At 39.6% G+C, this 27,623-nt stretch overlaps 1 protein-coding gene across 8 annotated transcripts in view; it reads left to right on the top strand.

Moving 5' to 3' along the window:
- Positions 1-604: 604 nt before the first annotated feature.
- The window catches only part of NKTR (natural killer cell triggering receptor), a 45,655-nt gene continuing 18,636 nt past the window's right edge, over positions 605-27,623 (top strand). For 2 of the 8 annotated variants that reach the window (XM_051612327.1, XM_051612325.1), the window contains exons 1-7: positions 605-659; positions 1,010-1,092; positions 9,648-9,722; positions 15,616-15,723; positions 16,740-16,784; positions 18,493-18,580; positions 27,451-27,480. In XM_051612327.1, coding sequence (XP_051468287.1) covers positions 1,035-1,092; positions 9,648-9,722; positions 15,616-15,723; positions 16,740-16,784; positions 18,493-18,580; positions 27,451-27,480 — 404 coding nt within the window. In that variant the 5' untranslated portion in view covers positions 605-659; positions 1,010-1,034. Of the gene's footprint in view, positions 660-1,009; positions 1,093-9,647; positions 9,723-15,615; positions 15,724-16,739; positions 16,785-17,095; positions 17,124-18,492; positions 18,581-24,844; positions 24,880-27,406; positions 27,481-27,623 lie in introns of those variants that run through there. The other 6 variants (XM_051612324.1, XM_051612323.1, XM_051612328.1 and 3 more) reach the window with 5 other exon arrangements.

Here is a 27,623-nt window from a genome sequence, read left to right as displayed (position 1 = left end):
GAGATGATGGGAGGGCTGGAGCAGCTCTGCTATGAAGACAGGCTGGGAGAGTTGGGGTGTTCAGCCTGGAGAAGAGAAGGCTCCAGGGAGACCTGAGAGCACCTTCCAGTGCCTGAAGGGGCTCCAGGAAAGCTGGGGAGGGGGTTTTTACAAGGGCAGGGAGGGATGGGAGCAGGGGGAAGGGTTTTAAACTGGAAGAGAGGAGATTGAGGTGAGACATGAGGAGGGAATTCTGTGCTGTGAGGGTGGTGAGACCCTGTCCCAGGCTGCCCAGAGAAGCTGTGGCTGCCCCATCCCTGGCAGTGTTGAAGGGCAGGTTGGATGGGGCTTGGAGCAGCCTGGTCTGGCGGGAGGTGTCCCTGCCTAGGCAGGGGGGCTGGAACTGGACGATCTTTATGATCCCTTCCCACCCAAGCCTCCCGGGAGGCAGCGCAGCCCCGAGGCGAAGCCGCCGCTCCCCTCAGGGCGGCCGGCGGGAAGGGGCGGGCGCGCGCGGCGCCGTAGCGGGGCGGGGCGAGCCGGGGTGGGAGGGGGCGGTTGAGCCCGTCGGTTAATGGCGTCCGGAGCCGGCGGCGCCGGCCGTGCCTGCTGGCAGCGGGGCGGGGGCCGGGCTGAAGGGGACTCGGCCAGGCGAAGGAACAAAGCGGCGGGGCTGCCAGGTGAGGCCGCGGCTCTTCCTTCGGCTTGGGAGAGAGGGGCGGGCAGGGCGGGCAGCGCTTGGCGGGGCTTCAAACCACCCCCCCCCCCCCATCCCCCTTCCCTCCTTTCCCACGTCGGGGGTGTCGGTGAGAGGAGCAAATCCTCCTCCGCGGGTGGGATTTCTCCTCCCCGCGGGGCTGGGGGCGAGGGGGTGAGAAAGGGGAAGAAGGTGCCCGCCCGGAGTTGCTGGCGAGAGCGGCCGCGATGTCATTTTTAGCCCTGGGATGGGGTGGGAAAGGCGTGAGGGGCTGCGGGAGGGCGAGGGGCGGCATCCGGCGGCTCCCCCAGGAAGCCTCTGCTTTGTGTCCAGGTGGCGAGGAGCGGGCTGCGGGGCCATGGGGGTGCAGGACCGGCCCCAGTGCTTCTTCGAGGTCGAAATCAACCGGGAACCAGGTGAGCCCGCCGCTTCTGGCGCTGAGCGTTCCTCTCAAGTGCGGTGCCCGGGGGGTTCTATCGTTTATTTATTTATTGCCACCGGTTTTTTTTGCCTGTGACTCAAGCCGTTACTAATGAGTCTCGCCATTGAAGTGCTGGTTCTGAGTTAGCTTTTTGGGAACTTCTAATGTTGGCTGCTTTGCTGGGATGCCTTTCCTTCTCCTTCGCCCCCTTTTTTCCTTCTCCTTCGCCCCCTTTTTTCCTTCTCCTTCGCCCCCTTTTTTCCTTCTCCTTCGCCCCCTTTTTTCCTTCTCCTTCGCCCCCTTTTTTCCTTCTCCTTCGCCCCCTTTTTTCCTCCTCCTTCGCCCCCTTTTTTCCTCCTCCTTCGCCCCCTTTTTTCCTCCTCCTTCGCCCCCTTTTTTCCTCCTCCTTCGCCCCCTTTTTTCCTCCTCCTTCGCCCCCTTTTTTCCTCCTCCTTCGCCCCCTTTTTGCCTCCTCCTTCGCCCCCTTTTTTCCTCCTCCTTCGCCCCCTTTTTTCCTCCTCCTTCGCCCTTTTAGTCTCCCTTCAAATCTCACCTTTTTGTGTTTTTTTTTTTCTTTCGCGTTGCAGTTTTGTCCAGGCTTTGTCCACACACACTATTCTGAAGATAAAAGTGTATTAGAAGCGCTCTCTGGTTGTGTATTACACGTTTGCTGGTCTATAAAAAAATTGGAGAAGTTGTCAGGAAACTGGAAAGGTTCTCCTAGGAGTATTTTTAGCCATACAGTGATTAAAATTAAAAAGTGGCCTGAAGAAATAATCTGGTCTTGACTTTTCCTCCTCCTGCTCGAATTGAATGTAAATGAGGTACTGACCGCTGGGCTTGTTTAAAAAAAAAATAAAAATAACATGAAATAATCTGTCTCTTGACTCACATTTTCCCTATGGGAAGTGTAATCGCCCTGAAGTGGTAGCCTGCGAGTTTTAATCCTGCTTGATTCCCTCCTGTATTTTTCCCATTCTGTAAAAATGGTCGTACAGATTTACTTTCCCGTCCTTTTCCATGTGAATTATTTGGTGCATGGTAGTTGTCTCACTCTCAGTGCTTTATGTGGCTGCTGTTTGTCTCAGAAAAATGGATAAATGTGATGGCTTTATTATGCTTTCACTTTCAGTTTTTGCTTCAGTGCTTCTCTGAAAGCCTTGGAAACAATAGTTTATAGCTCTGCATTTTTAAATGGGGTTCATCAAGATTTCAAAAGAAAGATTAGATTGTAACTTCGGGGACCTGATAGGGCATATCTGTAAATCTGTTGTTACTGTAACTCCTGTTTGAATGATTGTAATAACAATGCCTTTCCTGGTTTTTATTGAAGGGAGAAATATTTAAATGGAGTTTAAACATTTTCTGTTGCTTTAAATTCAGATTCACTATGGAATGAGACTATTGAAAATGTTTTGGCTTGGGTAGGTTTAGAAGGAGTAGTTTGATGGGAGTGATTTATAGCAGAGACAATCCATTCTTCATCTCGTTAGCTTTTCATTTTAGTTACTGTTTCTGTTGTTGTTTTGACCCTTCATCTGAAGACTCTCTCCCTGCACTCTTTTCCTCGGCTCTTTCTTGGTGCGCAGGCTCCTGCTCCCATTTCATAATGCCTCTTGTTGCCTGCCTTGTCCCTTCCTCAGCCTTGTGAAAGTGGATTACCTTGTTTTCCCTCACATCTACTTGAGTTTGATGACTGATAGCGGTGTCAGGGAGGAATTGCAGCGTTAGTGTTCTTGGTGGTTGCAGAGCTTTCCTTACCTGGAGTAGACACGAGCTCTGGCTCTCTTCATGGCTGTCTGTATTTATCTTCTTTCTAAAGTAACAGGAATCTCACAGCTGTGTAACAAATTCAGAGCCCTGCTGGTTTGGTATTGTACCTGACTTCTTGCAGGAGAAGGTGCCAATTTGTAGAATGTTGGTACAGGGACTTGTGTGTGATCTGGTTATGCTACTTTATTCTAGTGTCTATTTATTAATTCACTATGCAACTATGGCTTGGGATTTAAAAAGCTTAAACATTGCCCTTTTAGCTGCAAGATGACCTTCAAGAGCTGAATAAAGTGTGAATGATAAAGCAGTGCTTCCAGATGACATGAAGCACTAACTCTGACAGATGTACTATCCTGCTGATAATAGTGAGGTATTAATTTTAACTTTTAAATTGCCAGCAGATTTCCAAATTAACAAATGAATTTCCTTATTGAACTTGAATACAATAAGCCAATCTGCTTGTTCGCTTTTATTAGATGTAGGGAGCAGGAACTAGGGAAAAGAACAATCCTGCATTTTCTTGCTAGCCAAGAAATAAGACATTGCTCCCACCCTGTCTACACAGAAAATCTAGGCTAACATCTGTCCACAAAATGCAGAGGATTAAGAGGATGTGCCTCTCAGCACTGGAGACATTTCTTTGCCTGCAGAATACAAAACTGTGTCACTTTGAACAGTGTAGATTGCTTGGAGTCCAAAAATGTTTCCTCAATGCAGCTGCCAGCTCTTAGCTTTCCCCTTAAGAGTTTTTGATTACTCAATGCTTGTCCAGATACCTGTAGCAAGTAAAAATGAGAGCAGTGCACAGACTAGATGAAAAGGAACTCCAAAAGGTGATGTGTGTGGGCATACGTGGGAGGGGACTGCAGAGTTGGGACTAGTTTTACTGTCTTGACTGGATTCCCTAGAAGATACAGGAGTGAATCTTGCAGCTTTGGTTGTGCTTTTCAGAAGCAGTGTTGCAGCTTTTGTGTCCATGTTTTATTTTTTGCTACAGAATCTTGGAATAAAACGGTGCCTGCTTGTGTGTGCCTCTCAAACTTTGTAGGCCTTGTATTGGTGTTTAAGTCTAAATTTAGGCTGCTTTTAATAGGTTGCCTGTTAAGCATTTTTTCACAAATGCACATTGTGGTTGATAATTTTTAAAGAGCAAGTGAAAAATAAATTGGGAATAAGCATTCGTGTTGATACTAACATGGACAGCATTGCTCCCTTTTCCTGAATCGTGTCCCCTATCCCATCCCCCCCAATGGATTTGGACACATCATACATATGGGAGTAAACTGCTTACAGATCTCCAAGAATTTTGGGATGGCAGCAGATGCCTAATTAAATAATTTTGTCTTTGCTCTGCAATGCACAATGTGTGTGGAGCTGCAGTCTTTCAGGTCCTGTGGTAATTAGCACAGATGTTTGACTACCGTGCCATCTACACGGTCTGCTGCTGTAGCACTTCATGTGGCCTTCCAAAATACTTTTCACACACCTTTCCTCCCTGCTCCCCTGACTGGCCTTGTCCATCATGAAGTATGTTTATTTGCTCATTTTGGCTTTATTTCATTCTTATTCACAGTAGAATTTTCCTTCTCTTCTTTTTATTACTTTTTTTCCCCGTGTCTTCTGTTATTGACTCCATGCTCACTTCTTCATTCCAATTCCATTTCTTTCCTTTCTGGGCTGTGTCCCTTATCAGTCAGTCTGTTCTTTCATGGTTTTCCTTCCTTGTAGTCACTTTTGCCTCAAGTTTGGTATATTTTGGGATTTCAGCTGCTCTGAAGTTCCATGCTAACAGCTCCACTGCAAAAGACATTGTTGTACTGTGCTTGTGTTTGTAGAAGCAGGGAGGCCTTAAGGGGTTTTTGTTGCCCTTCCTGAAGATAGAAACAGTTTTCTCAACTGGCTTCCTGTTGCCTTTCAGTCCTTTGAAGACAAAAAGCTGTAGAATTGGCAGAAAATAGATCAGCCTTTTGGCTATGCCAATGAACTGATGGGCAATCCAGTTGGGTGCAGTGAAAGAGGGCATATGGGGACCCCCTGTCAGAGGGTGTGTGGATGAGACAAGATACAGATTCAGAGGGAACTGGTTTAATAACAGTTGTAATCCAGTCATTGTATAGGGTTGTTGTTGTCAGTGCAGGATGAAAGGCACTGGAGATTTACCTCAGAGTCTAGAACAAATTCAGTTAGTAAATGGAAGACCTAACTGAACAGCCTCTTCTGCTAGGAGGAGATGAAGAGTAGTTCCTCACTTGCATTTCTCTGGGAATCTGAAGAAGGTGCATTTTGGTTGTGTGCAGCAGTGAAATGGGTTTGCTTGTGTAGAGACCACGAAAGTTGAGAATGGAGGGAGCTTGGGTTTACCAGACAGCTGGGGAAAGAAGTTTGTAGAGGCTTTCCCTGCAGAGAATGTAATGCTGGGTAAAGAGGCATTATCAAAGTGTTAATGTATCAAGACTATAGATCCTGGCTCAGGGGAACTGGGACATCTGTTGTTTTAGCTGATGTGTTAAATAAAATCTTTTTTTCCACAGTTTCAGAAAACTAGCCACATTTCTACTTTAAAGCAATCTTTTTACATTTATATGACTTAGCGTTCACAAAGTAAGGGGTAAACAAATTAATAAAATTAAAATATGGTCACTTTAGTGAGCTGCTATTTAAATGTGTGCAGATCTCACTAAGCCCTCAGGCCTCTCACAGGCTTCCTGGCCTCAGTCTCTAAGGGTTGTGCATCAGCCTTAATAGTTGTAATCCCTGCTTTCTCCTTCAGCAGGATATCCCTGTTGATTGACTGGGAAAAGTGCTGCAGTGGCATTCTACTTGGTTTGCTCTAAGAGACTGGGAAAAGAAAAAACAGGATATTTAATTTTATAAAACTAGGTTTATTTTGGGAGTGTCTATCTGAAATTGGCAGCTTTATGGCATGATCTAGCAAAATAGTTTGTGTTATGTGGAAAACACATTTAAGCAATATGTATTTGATGCCTGAGGTTGTTTCTCATCACTTAAGCAGCTAAATCGGAATATATTACTGGATAAACATTTCAAATCAATGATCTTTTAAATAAACTTTGCTAGCAGAAGGCCTTATTACAGTGTAGCATGGATACTCCTCCCTTGAATTTTTATTGCTTAATTGGAATCAAGTCCTAGTTCTTCCTCAGCTGAAAAATTTATCACAGGTTGAAAAACAAAAGGAAAACAAGTTGTAGTCTTTCAGTTTGAAAATGGAGTTCTGAAATTGGATTTTTTCTGGTCATTATGCCTTCTGGTTTCTATAACTTGCATGGCTCATTAGCTACAAATAGCACTTTGTGAAATCAAGCTTCAAAACATCTTAGACTTGAAATATGTATCACATACTCTAAGTGATTACCAGGAATGTAAATACTTCTTTCACCTCTTCTAACAACAAATATCTTTAAGTTAAAAGCTTGCTAACAATAAGAATACTTGATCAAAGTACTGTTTTACAAACAACAGTAAAATGTTAAATTATGATTGAGTAACTCTCCCTGGTGATAGCTAGCACAAAAAGTACAGTAATGAGCTGTAAAATCTACACTGTGGTACAGATATGTCCTCACAGCTATGAGTTGGTAAGAATCAGTCTTAATTGAGAACAACACTCAAATCACACAAATGTCCTGCCTGCTGATGCATTAAAATAGTTTAATAGTTTGTATAACTTCCTTGTGATACTGGAAGATTTGTATCTCAAGTTGTGTAAGAGTTTCTCTGTTAAAAATATAATCCCAGCATTTTTTGCTTTAGTCTGGAAGTGATTTATCTCTTCAGGCTGATTTCTTGGCTAAAGCCAGTAGAGAAGTCAGGGTAGGTTTCTGGATAGACTTCACCAACTTCAGTAACACTTCTTAGCAATTTTTTGTTTTAATTTACTATTCCAGTCTTACATTAGATCCCAGAAGTCTTGTTGCCTAGTCAGAAAAGTTAACTTTGTATCAGGGAAATGAAACTAAAGAAAGTATTGGAAATTTTCTCTATAGAGTAAAGGTGGATCACTTCAGAGAAGAGGTGTCTAAGTCTGAAGGAATGAGTAGCATCTCAAATGCTTTTTAAATCTGTGTTATGTGTATTTTTATAGCTGTGTTGTATGTATATGTGGAGCATATACCTTAGCTCCAAGTTTAAAATTAGATGCTTCCTTTTTTTTTTCTTGAGGAAAGAGGTACAAGAAAGATTTGTAGGTTCTAAGCATACTTTTTATACAGGGTTTTTTATTAATAGCTGTTATTTCCTAAGTATTTTATCAAGGTGTGAACATGTGTTTCATCTTTCTCTAGTACATTTAATTTGCTGTTTGTCAGTGGGAAATAAAACCTTTCAGTGCTAATTGCCTTCATGCAGTTTAGGTAAAATACAGATAGTAACCCACCAGGTGGATGCACAGAATGTGGTTTGTGTATTATAAGTGATCAGCAACATTTTAAATAGCTGGATATAACAAGGTAAACAGTACTTTAGGTTATATGGAGGAGAGGTGTTCTACTAAACTGGATCTGTAGCCTCAATGTTGGATATCATAGAATGGTTTGGGTTGGAAGGGACCTTAAAGATCATCTAGTTCCAACCCCCCTGCCATGGATGGGCAGGGACACCTCCCACTAAACTAGTTTGCTCTAAGCCCCATCCACCCTGGTCCTGGACACTTCCAGGGAAATGTGCATTTATCCAGGGATATGTGCATTACAAACAGTTCATAGGAGTTGTCTGACATTATTATTGAGAAAACACTAGTGAAAGATGCTGTTGAAGTAAATCATGATGCCATACTTATTAATATATTTTTCTGTGTTATGCCTTGAAATCTTCAAGGACTGAGGATGATATTCTTCCACCAGAAAAGAGGTAGTGGTGTCTGCTGCTTAAGGTGTTGACTGTAGTGGGGTTTGTATGTAGGAGAGGGACTTGGAACCAGACTTCTGCAATTTATGGCTGAGGGGAAAAGTCCCTCCTGGAGCCTGCAGGCAGTGACACCTGTTAGTTCTTTGGCACCTGTCACCCTGGTAGATCAGCAGCTGGGCTGGATGACTCTGCTCTTGGGAGAGTGAAGATGGTGACACCTTTTTCTCTGAAAGGTACTATGTGCTATTTCACATAGTGAATGCTATGAAATCTGTACATGGCTTTCTCAAGCACTTAGTCACTGCTCAGTTCAGTGCCTTTGTGAGCAGAGGAATGAGTCTCTGCTCTCCTGAATTACTGTGTTTATAACAAAAATGGGTAACTCTCTTACAAAGCTTCTTCTCTATTGTGTTCTCTATGAATCTTCAGTCCACGTAGCTTATAATGGTGTCTTCTCTTCCGAAGAGCTTTTCACAGTGGTACATCTGCCACTGTTTAATACAGGATTTTTTTTTAATATTTGCTATTTCTTCATTCTTTAAAGACTGTTCCTACCCATTTTCTTCAGATTTTCCTGTTACAATGAGGAATGCTCAGGGAACATTCTTACTGCAGCTAGTGAAATGCAGACATTTTAACAGCTGAAGGCATCTTGGTTTTTTATCTATGAGTATGAAATACAGGTGGTCTCTTATTTCCCCCCTTCTTGAAACAATTCACCTTGTTCTCAACTGTACACCTTTGGACAAAGTCCTAAAATTGAATTTCCTAGGAACCTCTCAGAATTTTCCTTGGTGATGAAGTATTAAATAAATTTGAAATTCGATTAGTTGTTTGTTTGTTTTTTTTCCTTTAAAGGAAGGAAAAGAGAAGTAATTCCTGAAGTATTTTTTGCCATTATCATTGAAATCTTTCTGGTGTACACCACTAGAGGGTAGTGTTCATTGATAGATTGTTCCTGGTCTTGTAATGCTGGCCAGAATTGTGGCTTTTATGGTTAATAGCACAGCCTATAGAGATAACTTTTTTCTTTGCTAATTATGGGTTTTTTTTTAAGATTTCATGTACTTAGGAGGTCTGTTTTGTTGGGTTTTTTTTTCTTTAGTAATACACATCCCAGTAGCTTGGAAAATAAAATAGAAAATGTGAATTGCTTCTAAAGTAGTTTTGCTTTATATTAAACCCCTCTCCAGCAGTATTTTAACAGTTTTTCAAGGTACATATCATAACTACCACTAATAGCATGGGGGTATGGAGTGAAAATTCCTCTGTTCATTTTACATAGAGAGAAAATAGTATTTGCTTCATAGTACCTGGCAAGTGGAACATGAATCCTGAAATTGTTGTTATTGTCCTGTCTGCCTCTCATCCTTCCTTTTTGGTTCACTTAAAAACAAAAAGCAAATTTAAAATAAAAACAACCTGAGGGATTTTAAGCCAAGAGTGCAAATATATCTGCAGTCCTTGTCACAATATGGAACTGTGTCAGTTGGACTTTTTAGGTAATTATCACAGGGAGGACTGTGAAAATGTAATCATTCATGTGTTTGTATAACCATAGTACATGAGGACAGAATTACTCCAGCTCTCTGAGGACCTATGTTTATGGAAAATATTTTTCAAAACAGAAATTAATTGACAGGATAGATGATTTTAATGAATCACTTTGGCTTTCCAGGTTCAAATAAAAATGGAATAATTATGATTTTTAATAAATAAGATGTGATGATATTACTTAATAATAATTTTTTTTACAACTGTGGTATTGTTCTTTCATGCTGCTTGTTTTAATGTGCATATTTGAGATGTTTTCTTATTCTGCTGGATGAAATAACTCTCATATTTTCAAAGCATGCTGTTTTATTTTCTCATTAGAAGGAGTTCTAAAACTCTTATTATTTACTCTTCTAGTTGGTCGAATTATGTTTCAGCTCTTCTCAGACATATGTCCGAAGACTTGCAAAAATTTCCTTTGCTTGTGCTCAGGTGAGTAGCATGCTTATATTTAGATTTTAATATTTCTAATAATGATTACTTGTTTATGCAAGTATAAACCACAGTGTGATAATAGCAGTGATCATTTTTCTTCTGGGAAAAACAAAGTTAGTGCTGAACAGGATTTGAATAATGCACAGGAGGGAGTGGTGTGGTATTCTGTAACTGTGACTGAATTGGTGGACATAATGCATGAGAACAGAATGCAAAACTGAATTTATATATGCAACAAAAGCATGGGACTTTTTTTGTCCCTAGTGTGGGGCTCTTGTAGCTAGAAATGACTGACAAGGTGGAATTATTGATCACTCAAGTTATGTGAATGTGATAAAGGCAAGCAATGCTTTAGTACTTAACAGGAGAGACATTAACTACTAATGTCACTGCACAGTATAATGGTGACTTTGACATGGGTTACTATGTAAAACCTTGAGTATATATACTTTTTTCTTACATGAAATGTTAGTTACATATGATAAAATTTTGAGTGTGTTTCAGGTTCGTAGAAGTGCTACACAGGGATCAGAGGACAGGGGCATCCATGAAATCTGAGAAAAACATTTTCATTTTTAGGTGAATGTAGGGCTAAAAAGGAATATGGTGGTGCCTTAAAATCTCTGGGATTGTTTGGTGGGAGAGAGATCTATGAAATCAAAGGGACAGTATTGGCAAAAGAATGTCTGTGTACAGTGTAGCACACTCCAACCCATTTTTTTAGGAAGGACTTTTTAAAAAAGGTTTCTCATGTTTGGAAGAGGAAGGGTAGAAAGGGTTTGGGGGGTTTTTTAATCTGTGCTGGTCCTCAGGGATTTTTCAGGTCCAAGTTGAAGATTAATCTTGCTTAGGTTCTTAGAGGAATTGGTGTGTGTTACTTATATGAAGAATGCTTTTGTATCTCTTGATCATCTCCTGCTCTTTTATACCTGAATGCTCAGTGACTTGCAATTCCTTGAATTAACTGCACCAGTGAAGCCTCCACTTTGTACATGGAATAACTCCTTTTTCCAAATGGTTACAAAGCTCCAGCAAGATGTTCCAGGCAGCATTTTAACATCTGGCTTTAGTGAACTGCTTTTAGCTAACTGGATGTGTGAAACAAATTTGTTGGTATCCTGATGCATTAATTTCTTAAAGTGCATCTTTTTCGAGCTCAAATCCCAGAATATGATGTGTTCTAGATAACCTCTGTAAAGATTTAGAAGAGCTTTGTAATACTGTGAACTTGTGGAAGGCGTAGTACATAACTTTTTTTCTGAGGTCTGTGTTGTGATGTCCCCTCTTTTTAGTCTGCTTTGTTACTTTTTTTAATCAGATCTATTTATTACACATATGTAGGGATACATTGAAAATGGCAGAGTGGTACAACCATCACAAAAATGGAAACTTGGTTGGTGTTTTATCTTGTTCAGAACAGATTACAAAAGATAAGAAATAAAATGCAGCAGCAGGCTTAATATCATAATGTGTGAGCCTCACATTCTGTAGCTCTGAAGGATTGTTTAAATCATTACAGCAATGTTGCTAGAAAAATATTAGGTGAATATAAAGGAAGGAAAAGTAGTTGGAGATGATGAGGAATGAAACAAGCAGAAGAAAGAGCAACTTAAAAAAAGTGACTTCTTTCTGTTATATTTCTGGATTCTGGTCTACAGCTGGCTGTACATGTTGCACTGATGTCTTCAGCTGGAACCTCTCTTTAAGTAGAGTAACATTTGGAAGTAAGCCCAAAGTTAGGAGATGGACTTGCACAGTTAAAAGCTGCCTGAAGCATTTGTTTTTTTCCTTGCAAATGGCATTTGCTACTACCCGTAGGATAGAACAATGATTGTCTGATATCTTCAAAAAATTTGCTAAGAAATGTGATAATTAAATTCTGCAGGGGAGAGAAAAGCATGTAGAAAAACCTGAAGTAATTTCATTTCTTTTGGTGGGTGTAATGTTTCAGAGGATAAAGTCATTAATTTCTTTTACTGGTAGAAGCCATCTCTTTTCTGTCATGATAGTTCTCACGTGGCTGGGGTCACGTGGCTATCATTAATTATTTTCTTATTTGCTCTAATTACATCTGTGTTACATTGAGTTCACCTGATTTATTTTTTCTATCAACTGTTCTGTCTGCCTTCCTGCTTCTCCTCCACAAGTTCTCCCAGTGCACTTGTTACTGCTAGTTTATCTGCACTGTGCATGCCCTTTACCCTGCCCTCCCTCCTTGCACTGTCAGAATCTATCATCACAGCATCTAAACTGAACACTACACAAGGCTGCTGTCTCCTGCATGGTACCAGAGGTGAGAGCTGTGACCAGGGGCAGAAGATGAGGCTGAGAGTCCTCCATGCTCTTCACAGTAGGATCCAGCAGTTGTCTGGTAGATACTTTCTCCTGTGGACTGATGTAGCAGTCCAGTTGTGCTACTTGCTTCTTTGTTGGCCTTGTTGGTGTTAGAGCAGCTACAAAGCCCATCTTCAGAAGAGCAGCAGTTTTGTGAAGGTGTAGTGGATGCATTGATCTCTGGCAACCACAGCAGAGATGTGAAGGGTGTTTGAAAATTTTAGAGTTGTGAGCTGCTGTGCATCTTCCGACACCAAATAAGTCATTTGCTTCCACAAGTGCTGGGTTCCCCTGACTCCTGCCACTTTTCACAGCAAGATCCATTGGTAGAACTTCAGTCACTGTAGAAGTGCGAGTTCCTGTCAGGTGCATCTTTCATCCTTATCTTTTGGTCTTTGCAATAAATCTTTGAGTCACTGGAGGTTTGCTCAGTGCAGCATCACTTTCTGGCACTGACATCTTTCTGTAGCCATATGTGAGGTCTGCATGCACCTAAGGGGGTGGATAACAGAGAGGGAATGTTATCCCATTCTGGACTGCATCATCTACATCATGGAATATTTTAGCAGCAGATTGTGAGCATTTTACACTTCTTTACTACAGAAATTCAGGATTCTGCATGTTAGGCTAATCCATCATGTCTGGGTTTTTGGTTTTTTTTTAGACACATATGGGTACCCACCTGCATTGTAGCTGTTAGAGGAGCATGTGTCCTGACTTACACTGTTACAGACCTCAGAGCAGCTTGATTTGGGCTGTGTGCTTCCATTCTGTCATTGTGAAGTGTGGATTCGCTTGTCTTAAGGCAAGGTGATCAGTGTTTGAAATGCTGTGCCCCTTGTGGTGCCTGCTGCTCTCTCCATAATCTCAGTGGGACATGCCAGGATGTTTTTGTCAGAAACAGATGGGGGAGGACAGGGTGATTCTGGCTGCCTTCCTGCAGCTTGACATTGTTGTCAGAAATAGACCTGGATACCATGGAAGAATTCTGTCTGGACATTGGGAGGCTGCTTGCATTTAAATTAAAACATCTGGACTTGAAAACTGGCATTTGCAGGTCCTTCAGTCTGTCCATTTATTGATTAAGCACAAGACCTTCTGCTCTCTGGCACTTTGTCAGGAACTTCCCTTCTCTTCATCTCAAATGGAGACCAATATTGGACACCTAAATCAAAATAGCTCACATTAGGTTGGCAGTGCAGGGTGTTAGGAGGGCACGAGAGCACAGTTTAGCTGCCAAAGGAAGAAGGGCACTTTGATAAAGGCCTTTGTGTTGTGTCCTCCTCAGCTAATGGCTTGTCCCCAGCAGTCACTGTGGAAGCTCTCCTCCACCATCCCATTTCCAAGTGATTTGCAGCACATGCAGACAATTGCTTAGGCAGAAAGGGTGCAAGCAGATGGGGCTCAAAGGCACCGATTTTTCTTTTTCAGACAAAATTCAGGCATATTTAGGGCAAAAAGAATAAGGGTAGTGTTTGGCCATAGACAAAAAAAAGAAGCCCAGCCCACAGGCTTTGTACTGGCTGTGGCAGAAAAGTGTCTTACCTAAGGGAGGTGCTGCAGCTCTAATCAGTGGAAAAACTGGTCTCTCTTTTGTCTGAGTTTGAGGATTAGTTTTGAAAATCAGAGTGACATAGCACAGCTTTTGCAGGAATTTAGCCCTCCCAACATTTTGGCTGGCAGCTTAAGTGCATTGTTCAAAGTGTCTCTGGCTTATGAGGATGTAGTTGAGTTATGATTTTGCCCACAGTTCTATTGTACATGAAAAGAAGGGAGCATCACAAGTATTGCCATTTATTATGATAGGGACTGTGCTGTCTTGGTGATGCTGTAAAGGAGAGTAAAGAAAGGAGCTGTAGTGTCTGGACATGATCTAAAGCTTATCTTGATGTACCAGCTCCTTTATGTGGTTAAGTGCAGCCTGTAGGGGAATTATCCATAGCCCAAGGGACATGCTGAAACAAGACCAGAAATGTAGGCAGATACTCCTTGGCAGTGACTGTTGTGGCGTTTGCAGTGTGGTAGCAGAGAGGGGCATGTCTTGGGAGGAAAGGGGGTATGTGCATCCCTGTAATAAAAAACTTTGCTTGGATAACTTCTGTGGAAAATAAAAATGGGCTAGGAGGTGGCATGGATTTTGGGTATGGAGAGCCAGGGTAATGGAAAATAAGTTGTATTCTTTGAGGAAAGGCATCTACAAATACAATAAATAGAAATGCCATGAGTGATTTTTGTACCACAAACTGCTTTTTGCCCTCATCCTGGAGAAATGTGGCCATCAGTTAATTCTGGATGGAGGAACAATAGATGGCCAAAGGCTCTGAGTAACAAGAACATGTACATATCTGAGGACACTGTATGGAACAGAACATACTGGTTAAATGTCCTCTGAGCCTCGAATGCCTGTTCCCCAACTAGGGATGGGATGAAACTGAATGCTGAGTTATTTGTTACGTCTTATCACAGAATATCTCCTGCATATGTGGTTTAGGTAGGATTTTAGCTGTTGCTCTTAATTGCTGTGTTCTACCCGCTCCCCTCTTCTTGAAAGCTAAAGTCAGTGCCTTTTGGATGTTCCCTAAGTGGACCAGTAGAAACCACTGCGTAGGACCTGTCCCCTGCCAGTCATAGCACCCTCATCCACATGCCCAATGCAGTTTTTCTTCTGGATTTTGGAAGAAATGTTAGTGAAGATTGAGGGTTCTGGGATGTCTTTCTCAAAAATCACCAGTAGGCTTGAACTACAGCTGCCCCAGGAGTCCACTGAGTGCCACTTCTCAGGAAATCTCAGGCTCAGAAAGGATTAACAGGTCCTGTGGTCTCGCTTGGTTTCTGCTGCTGGGACGGCCCTGCTACCAGTGCAGGTTTGGGGATTTTAGTTTTTTTTCCCTAATTGTAATTCTAGTTCAGCTCATCCTGGCATGGTTCTTGAATACACTATTTTATTCCCCTGTTGTGTCAGTCTTTCAGAAATCAGTCTGTTTGGTGCAAGTTTCATATAATACAGGCAGATTGTTATTAAGGGGTAGCCTTGCACTGGGTTTGAATTGCTGAAGTGGTGATTTACGTTTGGAGTAGCTAAATCATACTTTTCCAGGAGTGAATCACATTGAAGCTGAGTTGAAGCCTGTTCTGAGCTCAAATTTCTATCCTGGGATCCAGCTGGCACATCCAGATGTATAAGTGGTCTGAAAAGGACTCTGTGTGAGCTTCAGCTGACATAGCAGTGTAGCCATAACCACAGACAATAGTTAACCCATTGTTATCATCAACTTCTGTTTTCTTCTAAATTGTTCTGAGTGAACTGTTAATAAGTACACTCCTTGGGAAGGGAGGAGGTTTTTTATTAAAGAATAAATCTGATTTTCACTTTAGAGTTTCCTCATTTAATGGGTCTCTGCTACTAACGGGCAGTGTAAAGGCAACAGGTAGGACTGTGTTATCTTTTATACTTGTGCTGTTCTCAAGGCTTGTATCAGTTCATATAACGGAGGTAAAACCCTTGGAATTTGTTCATTGACAACCTGTAGATTCTTTTCATTTAACCTTCTTGCAGGTGAAAAAGGAATTGGGAAAACAACTGGAAAGAAGCTGTGTTACAAAGGCACCACATTCCATCGTGTGGTTAAAAACTTCATGATTCAGGGTGGGGACTTCAGCGAAGGTAAAATACAGAACAGAAATGGTGTAACTTACATAGTTTTAATGTCACTTCAGAAAATGCCATGGAAGCATTTCAGTGAGTGAATGAATATTTCAATGAATATTGCAATGAAAATATTTCATTTGCTGTGAAATATAACAGATTATCCGTTCCCTTGTTAATCTTTGGAATTCTAAAATATTTCAACTGAAGTAATACTTACTTAGAAAATCTATGAAGTTAAAGAAGGAAAAAAAGTAAGGAAAACCCTTGCTGGAGTTACCACCTCTCTTGTTAGTACAGAATTCAAATCCAAAATGTAGCTTCACTTTTGTGTCAGCAGTAGAGGCAACACTACGTAATGCTCTATTGATACAGGGACTTAATTATTTGAGTATGTTTAGTTTTTAAAATTATTTTTAGTGAATGAGGTAGAAAAACGGACAGATCTCCAATAGCAGGTTTTTCCAGGAGTTTGTTTCCCTCCCTGCAGTGTGTGTACAATGTCATGTTTTTGCCTGTTTGCTTTCCTGAAATACCTGACCTTACCAAAGTGTTATCTGCACTCTGTCCTGAAACCTTGTACTTGATAAAATGAGCACAGTGAGGAAATACCTTGTTTTTAGAGTTAAGCAGCAGTAAGGATGCCTTGAAAACTGTTAGTGAATATCTTATCCATTCTAGTGTGCCCTCAGCTGCTTTGAGCCAGGCAGAATTGTTGGTCATACCTACTGTTGTCCTTTTTTAGCATGCTGTTGTTTAGCTGTCAGCTGCTGCTTTAGCAACAAATGAGGATTAATTAGCTTTTGGAGCCCTGTGTCAGGGTCTCCAGTGTTCAGAGGCAGAGACAGTCTTCATGCTCAGTATCTTGGCTGTCAACAGGATAATGCACAGCTCTTGACTTCTAGTTCAGAAGGTTAATGCTGAGAAACTGGTAACTGGACAGAGTGTCCTGATCTGGTATAAACTGGTGGAATGTTACATACAACTTTTCATAAATGCAACAAAAGGTTTAATTCATGCTTTTTAATGTGTAGGTAATGGGAAAGGAGGTGAATCAATTTATGGTGGCTATTTTAAAGGTAAGAGGAAATATGTCTTTGCAGAGTCTTTTTTCAGTTCTGGGATAAACCAGTCTTGATTCCCAAGCTACTTAATGAAAACAGGTCTACTTATAGATCACCTTTTGCATGAAACTAATGTTGCATGAGAATTATTTTTATATGCATGACTTTCAGTTAATTTTTTTGGTAATATTTAACTTTAATTGACTATTAATTAAGGCTAACAGTATTGTTTAAACATGACTTTCAGCATGGAGGTTAGGCAACTTTATTCATGAATAAACTCCTTCTTCCTGCCTAAAACTGTCAACATATTCTTTTGTTTATAGAGAATGTGGTCTTTTGCAAAATGAAAAGGTAAGAGACAAAAGCTCAGTAACACAAGTTCAAATTCTGTTCCCCTGTACCCTCCCTAGTAAATATATAGACAACTGATACGTCCGTTTGTAGATGGGTATCTGTGTTGCTTGGAGAAATGAAGAGTTCTGTGTCTAACATTTTTGAGGGTTAATGACTTATTCTGAGAGAGAATTCGGGCATAATTTCCAGCTCTAAACAGTTACTTTTTCTGTTAATGTCCCTTTCCTCCCCTTCCCTCTTCAAGGTTCGTATGCTTAGTGTTTGTTTCTAAGATGTTTGACTTTGTTTATATGCTACACAAGTTTTATTTGTAAAGAATTTGTAAATAAATGTGTATTTGCCTCTCTTTAAAATTTGTTGTTGGAAGGAAAATGGTGAGTTTATAAAGTATTCATGCAAAAATAACAGGTGGTATTCAAGTGTTAATACAGGCACTAGGAATATTTGTGTAAGAGCCCTGGTTCTGTATGTTTTGCAAGTAGCTCTGCCTGGTTTAGTGCATGCCATGAAGTTTGTCTTAAACAGTCATACCTTGGTGTTGGAATATTACAGCCTTCAGTCAAAAGAAAGTCTTGAATAGATGCAATTGTGAAGAAGTTACTAGGGCTTGTTTCTAAAGGTGGTGGGTGCTAAACATGCAGCGTTGTGTTCTGATATGTAATCAAATTAAAAATAATGACTTTCTGCACTCGATTTACTGCTTTTAGCTTTGAAAATCAACTCCAGAAGATCTGGTTTTCTATTCTGTTATACAACCAGAAGTCCTCTTTAATCCACTGGAGTAGAAAATGCATGTTCTGTTTAGTCTTAGTGGACTTTGTGCTTAGGTTGCAGGAAGAGTGCATTTAGTTTCTCATTCAGGTATTTTGGGGATTTTTTCCATTGCAGGTTTTGAAACTTACAGCTTTGAATTGATAGGTGGTATCTTTTAAGATGCTGTACCAGGGCTTTTTCTCTAGCTCTTTCCACCCAAGGTGCATGCTGTGTAAAGGACATTGTCTTATTTTAAGATGTCAGTAAGTTTACCAGTCATGTTTTCATTCAGAAAATGCTGGGTTTCAATCCAAACCTCTGAGAATCTAATGTTTATCAAATACATTCATAATTACTTAATTTTTAATTAGAAATGTTTGCACTATATCTGCACCTTTTCTTTAAGAAAGAATGCTTTCTGTCTCATACCTGCTTCTGTTGTAACTTTTGAGAGGCTTGTTTCAGCTTGAGTTTTGTTTTTATTTTTCCAACCTGTTCATGTGTTGCAGCAGCAGCAGCAGAATTTCTCTTGATAGCATCCATAAGTTATGAAGAAAATTCCTTGCGTTCTGTGTCAGGGAAAATCTGACAAACATATTTTTTCTTCAAACAGATGAAAACTTTATTCTCAAACATGACAGAGCGTTCCTTTTGTCAATGGCAAACCGAGGGAAACATACCAATGGTTCCCAATTTTTCATGTGAGTAGCTGTAACACCGCAGTTGAGCTCTTCTTAAACAGAGAAGCGCTGTTCATGAGAAAGATGGTATTGCTAAATTATCTATAACAATGTGATCCACCTTCTTTTAAGTAGGGTTGAGTGGGTACCTGCGGGGTAAGCTCTAATAGGAGACATTATTTACTGCAATTTGCTTGTGGCACTCAGTTGGATTAGAAGCTGGAACTACAAGTATGTTTCTTGTTCGTTGCTTTTACCCTAAAAATGTGGCTCATGCAATGAGTTCTTAGAGCCTGGAAAATAGATTCTTTGGCTTTGTGTGTGCACCAACCACATCTTAAGAGATGACCTGCAAATCATGATGTTGAGCACTGTATGCAAAAGGGAGTGAGATCCGGAGGTGGTTTGTATGGTTTTGCATGTGCTCTTTAAAATATGAAAAATGATGATTTAGGGGTTTTTTTGGGGATGAGTGGGGCTTTTGTTGGTTTGGGGTTAATTTTTATTTTTTTTTTTAATTTGGACTGTTAGTTCCTGACATGATTTTCTTCTGCTGCACAGTTCTGTTATCCATGTACCAGCTATTTTGGTATCAACACTGTGTAAAATTATATGCCAATAATCAGATTTTTCCTTCATTACCTTAAAAAGTAATCTAGTATGTAGCCACATTCTGTTAAACTATACAAAATGCATTAGTACCATCAGTAAGGTGTCTGGTCTAATATGTCAGGGTCTTCTCATTAAAGTAGCTGTATTATAGGCTCTGTATTTATATTTTTAAACTTTCTGAGTTTGTGATTATTCCTTCTGTCAATTCCCTTTTAGAAATTGCCTTCTGTCAATGTTAAAAATTTGTATTTTGAAAGATCTGGAGTATAACTTTGGGCTTGTGCTGAGAAGAACTTGGTGAAATGACACTGTTCAAAAGTAAATTTTAGTTTTACTAGAAAAAAACTCCTTTTTCTTTGCCATCTTTCTTGGGGGATAGGAATGAATGGCGCTTCACTGTCTTCAGTAAAGGAGTAAATTGTCCTCAAGAATCTTTCTTTTTTTTCTCTTTGCCTGAGAAAGATCTTCAGTATGATACGATGATGTTCAGATAAGAGACATTTTTAGGTCTCTTCCTAAAGAATGCCCTAAAAATGGAAAATTAATAGGAACCTAAGAGGAAGTCTTTCACAGTTAGAACTGTTCTGACTTTCTGTAGAGAAAAAGTTGTGTAAAAAAACCAGACAAAACCAAACCCTTGCTTTCTGTTACCTTCAAGCCAAATTTTAGATGTTGTGCATCCTTATAGTAAATCTGAATGGATATATATACACATTGTTGTGGAAAACAAGATATATTGAAAAAACCCTTGTGATGTAATAACCTCTCTGCAATACATGGGTTTGCTGTTAATTACTTGGTGACTTATCTTTTGGTGCTCATCAGAATTTTCCATTTTTAAGCTTATCTGAACAATATACATGAAAACTTAATGGTGTTTCATCAGTCAAGAAGCTGTCATTTGAGGGCTCTAAAGTTTCTTTTATCCCTTGCATTTGATTCAGAAGTCATCTTCTTTCTCTTATGCTTAGTGGGCTCAGCTTACTTGTTCAATTAGATTTAACACCTTGTCTCTCCCCACACACCAAAGCAACCTAAGGTTGTGTTAGGTGCTAAATTGTAATTTACACAGGACAATAACATGAAGAGTAGAGCACTTTAATAAAATATAGATGTCTTTTGAAAGGTGCAGATTTCTTTAAAAATTATTATTTTTTTTTCGTAACATCACAGTAAAGTGTTAGTTTGGTGGGAATTCAGACAGAGTAGGATGCCTAAACGTAATTGTCTTAATGTAAACTAGATTCACCTGAGCTGCCTACAGGAATCTAAAGCAAATTTTGGTGTCCTGGGGTGTCTTGCCTGGCCTTCAGCTGTTGGGAGAGAAGGGTGGGGATGTTCTGAAGGTCTTAAGTCCTACCAGCCTGCCCCGTGCAGATTTCTTGGATGTCTTCTGATGTTGTAAATGACACCAACTTGCCCTAGAGTGGGGCAAGTGAATCAAGCCCAGGACTAAACTCCCAGTATAACTGATGGGGTTTAGGTGGGCAACTCTCCAAGGCTTTAAAACATTCTCTAGTGCTCTAGATTTGTGACCCCCTTGACCAGGGCTTTTTTTCATTTTCCCACCTGCAGACATGTAATGCTGTTGATGACTCTTTTGGGAGCTCCAAGATGGGGCATGTAAATATGTTGTAGCACCTGCAAGACACCCTGTGCTCCTGGTGTAGCAGCTGGAAGCCAGGCAAGATCCAGGAGCACAACTCAAGATACTTCTGTGTTGGCAGTTGAGTGTTCTCCCTTGATGTGACCAGCAGCTGAGATGCTGAGCTCACTTGGAGATGCCTTCACTGAAGTCAAGTTTCTGCATTTAAGCTGAATCTCACCTTTGGCTTCCAGTACTGCAGCTGGTCCTGGGAATGAATATATAAACTTGCAGAAGCCACTGAGCGTGGTTGTAAAGGCAGGTGTGTGTGTGTACAGTCAGCTGCAAAGTCAGGTTCATGTTTGATAACTTGCAAATAGGCAAGGGTGGATGATGAAACACATAGATTAACAGTCTGTCTTGTGTAGTTTTTTTAGTGGTGGAACTTGGGTTCTGCTTCACAATGTGGAGAGTTTGAATGTCAAGATTCAAAGTAGGAAAAAATTGTCTAAGCAGTTTCTGACTTACCTTTAAAATGCAATATTCTGAAACAGTCTCACTTGGTGCCATTTGTCTGATTACTTCAGGAAATGAGCTGTGCATCTATACAGTTTTTTTTTTAATAAAATATCTTTGTTTCCTTTAGTAATATGCTTTGAACTGAAATTAAAATGTTTCTTATACTCAAAAGAATGCTCAGTAGTTTATCATGAGGAAAAATGTTGTTCAGATGTGTAACCTAAAAATTATGTGAAAGGCAGTCTGCAGTGGCAGAATTTTTTAATGGTTTCAACATGCTTAATTTTCTTGATTAGACTTATAGAAGGAGAAATAGTTTATCTCCATCTGAGCTTCTTTAGATGTTTGCATTTTTGTCATAGAGAACTGCAGGGATGAGAACTCTGTATTTTTCTCTATGATAAATGTATCTAATGTAGCAGATGAGGAGTGCGCACAATTTTTTTTTCTTTTATATAATCATTTGTCCAAGTAGGGCTAAATAATGGGAAGAACCCTGACTATAAGTTTTGCTTGCTCATCAGCAGTGCTTTCCCTGCTTACCACAGAAGTGGTATGTGGAATAGCTAGTCTTTAGAGAGAGTAATTAGACTGTAAATACCTCTTTGACAGACTCCACTAACAAACTGGGCACAGCAAGACTCTGTGCCACAGCATATGCCTAAAAACTGTTAAAAGTTGAGCAACAGTGTGGTCAGTTCTACTTGAAATCAAAGCTCCATGCTAATCATAATGTAAGCAAGTATCTGACCAATCTTAAAAGTATCGCCAGGTTCCTTTGATTCATCAGGAGTTTCTCTGGCATGAATGGTTCTGAAGCATTTATAAGCAACAATAGAGAACTGGGCAGGGAAAGGCCAGTCTAAGTGGTGTTAGGAAGCTCCAGTGAGACACTGTAAAAAGAATGAATATGAATTAAAGCACTGGTAGAAACTGGAAAGGTGCAAAAGTAGAATAGAGTCCAAAAGTGTATGTGTAATGTCAGAAGTTGTGTATTTAATGCTCATTGGCTAATTTTCCCCACTTCTTTTTTCTTACTTCAGCAAGACTTAACAGTTGGGTTGAAAGGAAAATGTTTACCCAGGGCAGGATTGTTTTTCATGCATGTGCACTTTAAATAGGGCAAGTGTAAGAAACACTTCCTAGGCTGAAGAAAGGCATCTTGTTGAAATCCAGCAGAGAGGATACAAAGACTATCCCTTTATAATGTTTGGATTTGTGAAATACTGGAATTGCAGTTTTCTATACCCAAAGGGATCTGTTGTAGCATTCTATTGCAGCTTGTGTTGAAGTCAGTTAAAAGGTACCAGTTTATAAATTAGCTACTTGTGTTTTCAGAGAGCATCATTCAATTCCTTTCTGTGAATAACTTCTTTTAGGACCATCAGTTATTTAGCAAGTGTTCTAAACACCACCTGAGTGTGTTAATCTTCTTTTGATTGTCCTGTTTGCATGTTGATGCTTGGATATGAAATCTCAAGGATGGGGTAGAGGTTGACAGAAACCACTCTGGAATCATTTACTTTTTTCCAGATACACCAGTATGTGTTTTGAATTGCTGCTGAAAATTATTATTAGGTACTGGGGGAGTGCATCCAGAACATTGCACAAATATAGCTTATGTCTTTAGGTCCCTGGTTTAGAAGGGGAATGGGAATAATTGGCTTCTTCTTGGACGTTGCAGCTCAGTGGCTGTGTTACCTTTTGAGGGATGTTCTTGAGCAGTCTATTTAGCTTCTCAGTGGAGCTGATCTGATAATGGTCTCTTAGTCTCTAGAGAAAGCCCATCGTGGCTGTGGCAGGTTGCTAGTAAGGAAAGTTGCAGTACAAAATCCATGAGTACTATAAAATTAAGGAGACTGCTGATCCTACAAGTCCTTGCATGGGCTTAACTTTGCTTCCATGGTCATACAAGATCTGCCAACCTACACTTAGTAGAATAGAAGTGACTGTGCAGAGTGAGGCATAAATAAAACAATAGGAGGCAAAAAAAAGTAGCAACCACCCTCTTTGTTGTCATTGGGAAGTTTTGTTTAATAATTGATTTACTGCCTTCTTGTTTAGCCATGTAGTTTACTGAGGAATATGTTCTTATTGCAATTTTAGAGGAGTCCTCAGTTATGTTCCGTATCAATTCAAATGCTTGGAGCTCTTGCCTCTGTTCAAAAGCTGTTTAAAACTTGAGGCTGTTTCGGTATTACTGCTAGATTTTTATTTTCCATATTGGGAGGGCATTGTTGGTTTAATGTGTGTCTCAAACTCTGCTTTCTTGCTCAAAATTAAACAGCTTTGGTTTTGGAAATGTTCCTAATGTGTCGTGCCATGCCTAGTTACTAAATTCAAACAAACTAACCACTTTGATATGCTAAATGAAGGATAAAATAAATTTTGAGGATTTTTTTGTTTTGATTTTACAAATTATTTCTGAAGATTACCAGCTTATTAGAAGTGGTTCATTTCTAAATCTTTTTGGTGTCCCAAAACAGGTATTTTTTCTTATCAACAGTTAATTATTTTTTACTGTGAGTGAGATACCTTAGAGCAAATTTTTGAACAGTTGACAATAAAATAGAAAAACCTAAAAGCTTCAGATGAAAGGGGCTGATGTTACATTATCTTTGAATAAAATGGTCTCTGTGCACTTACCACACAAGCAGGTCCCATTGGCTGGATCAAAAATTTAGGGATGAGCACAGCCCTTGTGGAAGCATTCACAGGATGCTGTTAGGTGTAATAAGAAACAAATGGATCATTGAAACACTTGGATATGCAGGGACATAATTAAGAACTAATAGATTATTTGGGAGAAAAAAACAACACAAACATGATAAGCTGAACTGATCATGCAGTTTTAAACCATTGCTGCTGTTCAGAATGATACCAGAGAAAAAGGATGGTGTTAATTGGTGCACATTTTGTATGTTTGCATCTGCAACGTGTGTGGTTTTTGGTAATTCTGAACACAAGCAATCTAATAACAATGCACATATTTTACAGACAACACCTGTTTTTCCTAGTTTTAGAAAAGCTTCATAATACCAGGAAGATGTCAGCTAACTAGGAAATGTATGGAATTGTAGACTTCACTGACTTAGCACATTTAATTTGTAAATCAAAACGTATAAGCTATGGTGGGCCATCCTATGAAGCATCATGTCCTTGGGACTGGATTCAGCAGAGCATTTGAACACCAATGTAACTGCAAGCATGTGAATAACCCCAGGGAAATTAGTTATTCATCTGCTTCAAGTTGTGTATGTGTTTTCTAACACTTTGTTGGTGGATTGAGACACAGAGGGGAAGTGGGAGGATTCTCGTATCTAACATTTCTGTTTGTAACAGTGTATGCAAGCAGGTTATGTCTGTAGGTTTCTTTTTGTTTTGAAGGAGAACTTCCTGTAGTTTTCAAAGTACCTGTATGCTAAAGAAAATTTAGAGCCCTCTTTTAGGCATCCTTGTTCTGCATACAACTTGGTTTGATATTAATTTTAAACTTGTATGTAATAAAACATAGACTCAGTTTTGTCTGAAAATGTATTACAATTTATTTCTGCCATTTTTGTGTAAAATTTACAGAAACAGTGTTACATCGTGCGCTCCAAAGGTAATGTCTCATTCCTCTAAGGCTGTGTCCTTTCCTTTTTTTTTCTGTTTTAATCTTTCTTGTTTTCTGATCATATTGTTATGTGCATTGAATCCTTTGTTAGGACTGAGATTCTTGGGGGGTGGGTGGGATCTTATAAAAAAAAGATGCTTTTCTCTTGAGCAGTATCTTAAACCAATTCATTTTAAATTTGAGTGAAGAAAAGTATTTGTCCTGTAAATAACTTGGATTATAGTTACCCTTATAACATGTTATAAGGCAGATTTTAAATGTTTTAAATTGTAAAAGTTCTGTAGATAAATGTTTTAATAAAATACTTGGGGGGTTGGGGGAGGAACTCATGATGAGTTAAAGTTTCTATAGTGCAAAGTAGTTTTTCTCCTGCTGAAGTGCTGAAGCCAAAGCAAATGTGAAAGGCAGAATGTGTGCAGCAAACTTGGAAGTGGGCTTTTAAAGGGCACCTTTGCAGAATGAATGTCATGTTGCAACCCTTACATTGAGCTGAGAAAACATTCCAAAGCCCAATGAGGACCTGGGTTCCTGCTTCCCATGGGAAGTCTGTTGAGTCACCCAACGCCTCGTCACAGATCTGGAAAGTTTTCTTTTTGAATAATGCTTCTCCTTGTGTTTTCTCCTCATGAACAAGAAAATGAGAAAATTCCTATCCATTCTCTCTATCAAATTCCCAGTGTAATGGAAAAAACCTCTACATGGGTTTTAATGTACCAGCTATTCTTTGCTTTGCTTATTGGGGACTAGGCTAGAGAAAGTAGATGCTCAGGTAATTTGCTTAATTGGACTTCAAGTGCTTCTGCAACATGGCAGGAGCACATTACCACAGCATTCCTAGCAAGTCTGTTTGAACCTATTGCTGCTTCTAGCTAATTCTAATTACTAAGTCTTGTTTATTATTGATTTCATTGGAGTAAACCAGTTCTCTTTTTTTTTTTCCTCAGTCTTTCAATTTAGTTTTATAATTAAGCCCACTTAAACTGTTGACTTAACAGCAGATTGTTAATGCAGTTAACTTTTACTTAAAGAACTTCAAAAGCTGTAAGCATTTTTCTGTCTGTAGCAATAGGCTGTATTAGCAAGGGAAAACCAAAGAACACCCCACAAAATTGAGACATTTAATGTTGTCTGGATACCAATTCTTTTCCCTGTGTTAAACCAAGGAAGCTTTCTGTATTATTTAGTATTGTAGAAGTGGAAGGTCTGCTTGGCAGTTGGAGCTTAAAAAAAAGAATGAAGAGTGTAAACACTCTTTGGCATGCATTCCAGCACTGCAGTGTTTTGTGACTTTAATAGTTCAAAGTGAAGATACATGCTTAAGAAGTGGTATTTTATTATAGCAGTGAGAAACTGACTTCATAGTACCACACTGGTGTTACTGTAGAAAAACCAACATCTGTGATTGAATGATTTTGAGAGAGGGGAGTTTATTGGAAGAAGGCTAGAGAAGCAAAATAGTGCCTGGGGAAGAGAGAGGAACAGGTTTGTTTTGTTGTTGGTTTTTTAATATTATTATTTTCAAATATTAAAATAACAAAGTGCTATTTACCTTGATTTTTTTCTTCTTCCTCAGTATATAAGATCAATTGAAGTTCTGTTGTTCCTTACTGAATTTGTCTGCATAGCAAGGTTCCCTGTGCTACATCATGCAGGCTTACTTGTCAAAGTAATTTCCTTTCTTCTTTGGAAAGGGATGTAGAGAGAGACCAGGTCATCGCATTATGATCAAAAAAGTGAACCTGAACATATCATTATAGATGCACAGCCTTGAATATTCCAAGTTGGAGTCCACTCAGAAATTTGGCATAACTCCAAATGTCTTTTAAGATAGTGTTCAAGATGCAATGCAGTTGCATTTGTCCTTCAGGCTAGAAAGAGCTAAACGTGGGAAGCTGAAAAATAGGGAGGAAATGTGCATGAATCACAGAAGGAAACTGCAGGGTAGCAAATCACGTCTGCTTGCATTGTGCTGCTGTTGCTTTTGGGAAGCCCGTGAGCTTTAGGAGCTGAGGTGCTGTAGTCTTGATGGTTAAAGACAGAATGCTTTGTGTTCTGAGTCATGAGGCCAGTAAGTAAATGAAGAGGAAGAAAACAGCAGGGGGGGAAGCAAAGAATTTATCACATATGAAATAGCTCTCTTAAATAAACGGACTTTAAAGTGACCTTGTAATGTAAGAACCTAACAATTTCAGAAACATTTAAATTCCATTAATTACCCAGTATTTACTGCCAAATTGTATCTCCTCTGTGATTAAAAGTGTTAATGAGTTATATTTGAATGTGGATTTAAAGGCTCTTATTTGAAGATTGTTTATTGCATGCATAAAATGGTACTTGGTACAACTTGATGCACAGTTAGCTAAAGTTACATTTCAAGTGAAAGTTTTAAAAGCCTGTGTGTATAATCTTTAAAGATTTATAATTCTATGTATGTAACTGGATTTTTTCACTATTTTTGTCTTACCTTCACCTCTTTTTTTTTTTCTCTGCCATTCTTCTCTTTTACTTCATCTGAATCCCTGATTTCTTTTTTTTACCATCTCGCTGTTTGTCAAACAGAACAACAAAACCTGCTCCTCATCTCGATGGGTAAGATTCTGTATAGTTTCTCCAATGATGGTTAATAAGTCTTCACATTATCTTGAAAGTAGACAACAATGGGGAACAGATTCTTAATTCTGTGAAAGATTATACAACAGAACAAGAGGGAAAACATAAGCCTTTGTTCTATA

This window comes from Apus apus, chromosome 2 (assembly GCF_020740795.1).
Source record: "Apus apus isolate bApuApu2 chromosome 2, bApuApu2.pri.cur, whole genome shotgun sequence".
Lineage (NCBI taxonomy): Eukaryota > Metazoa > Chordata > Aves > Apodiformes > Apodidae > Apus > Apus apus.
Note: the sequence above shows the minus strand (reverse complement) of the source record. Positions and strands in the feature narration are given on the sequence as shown.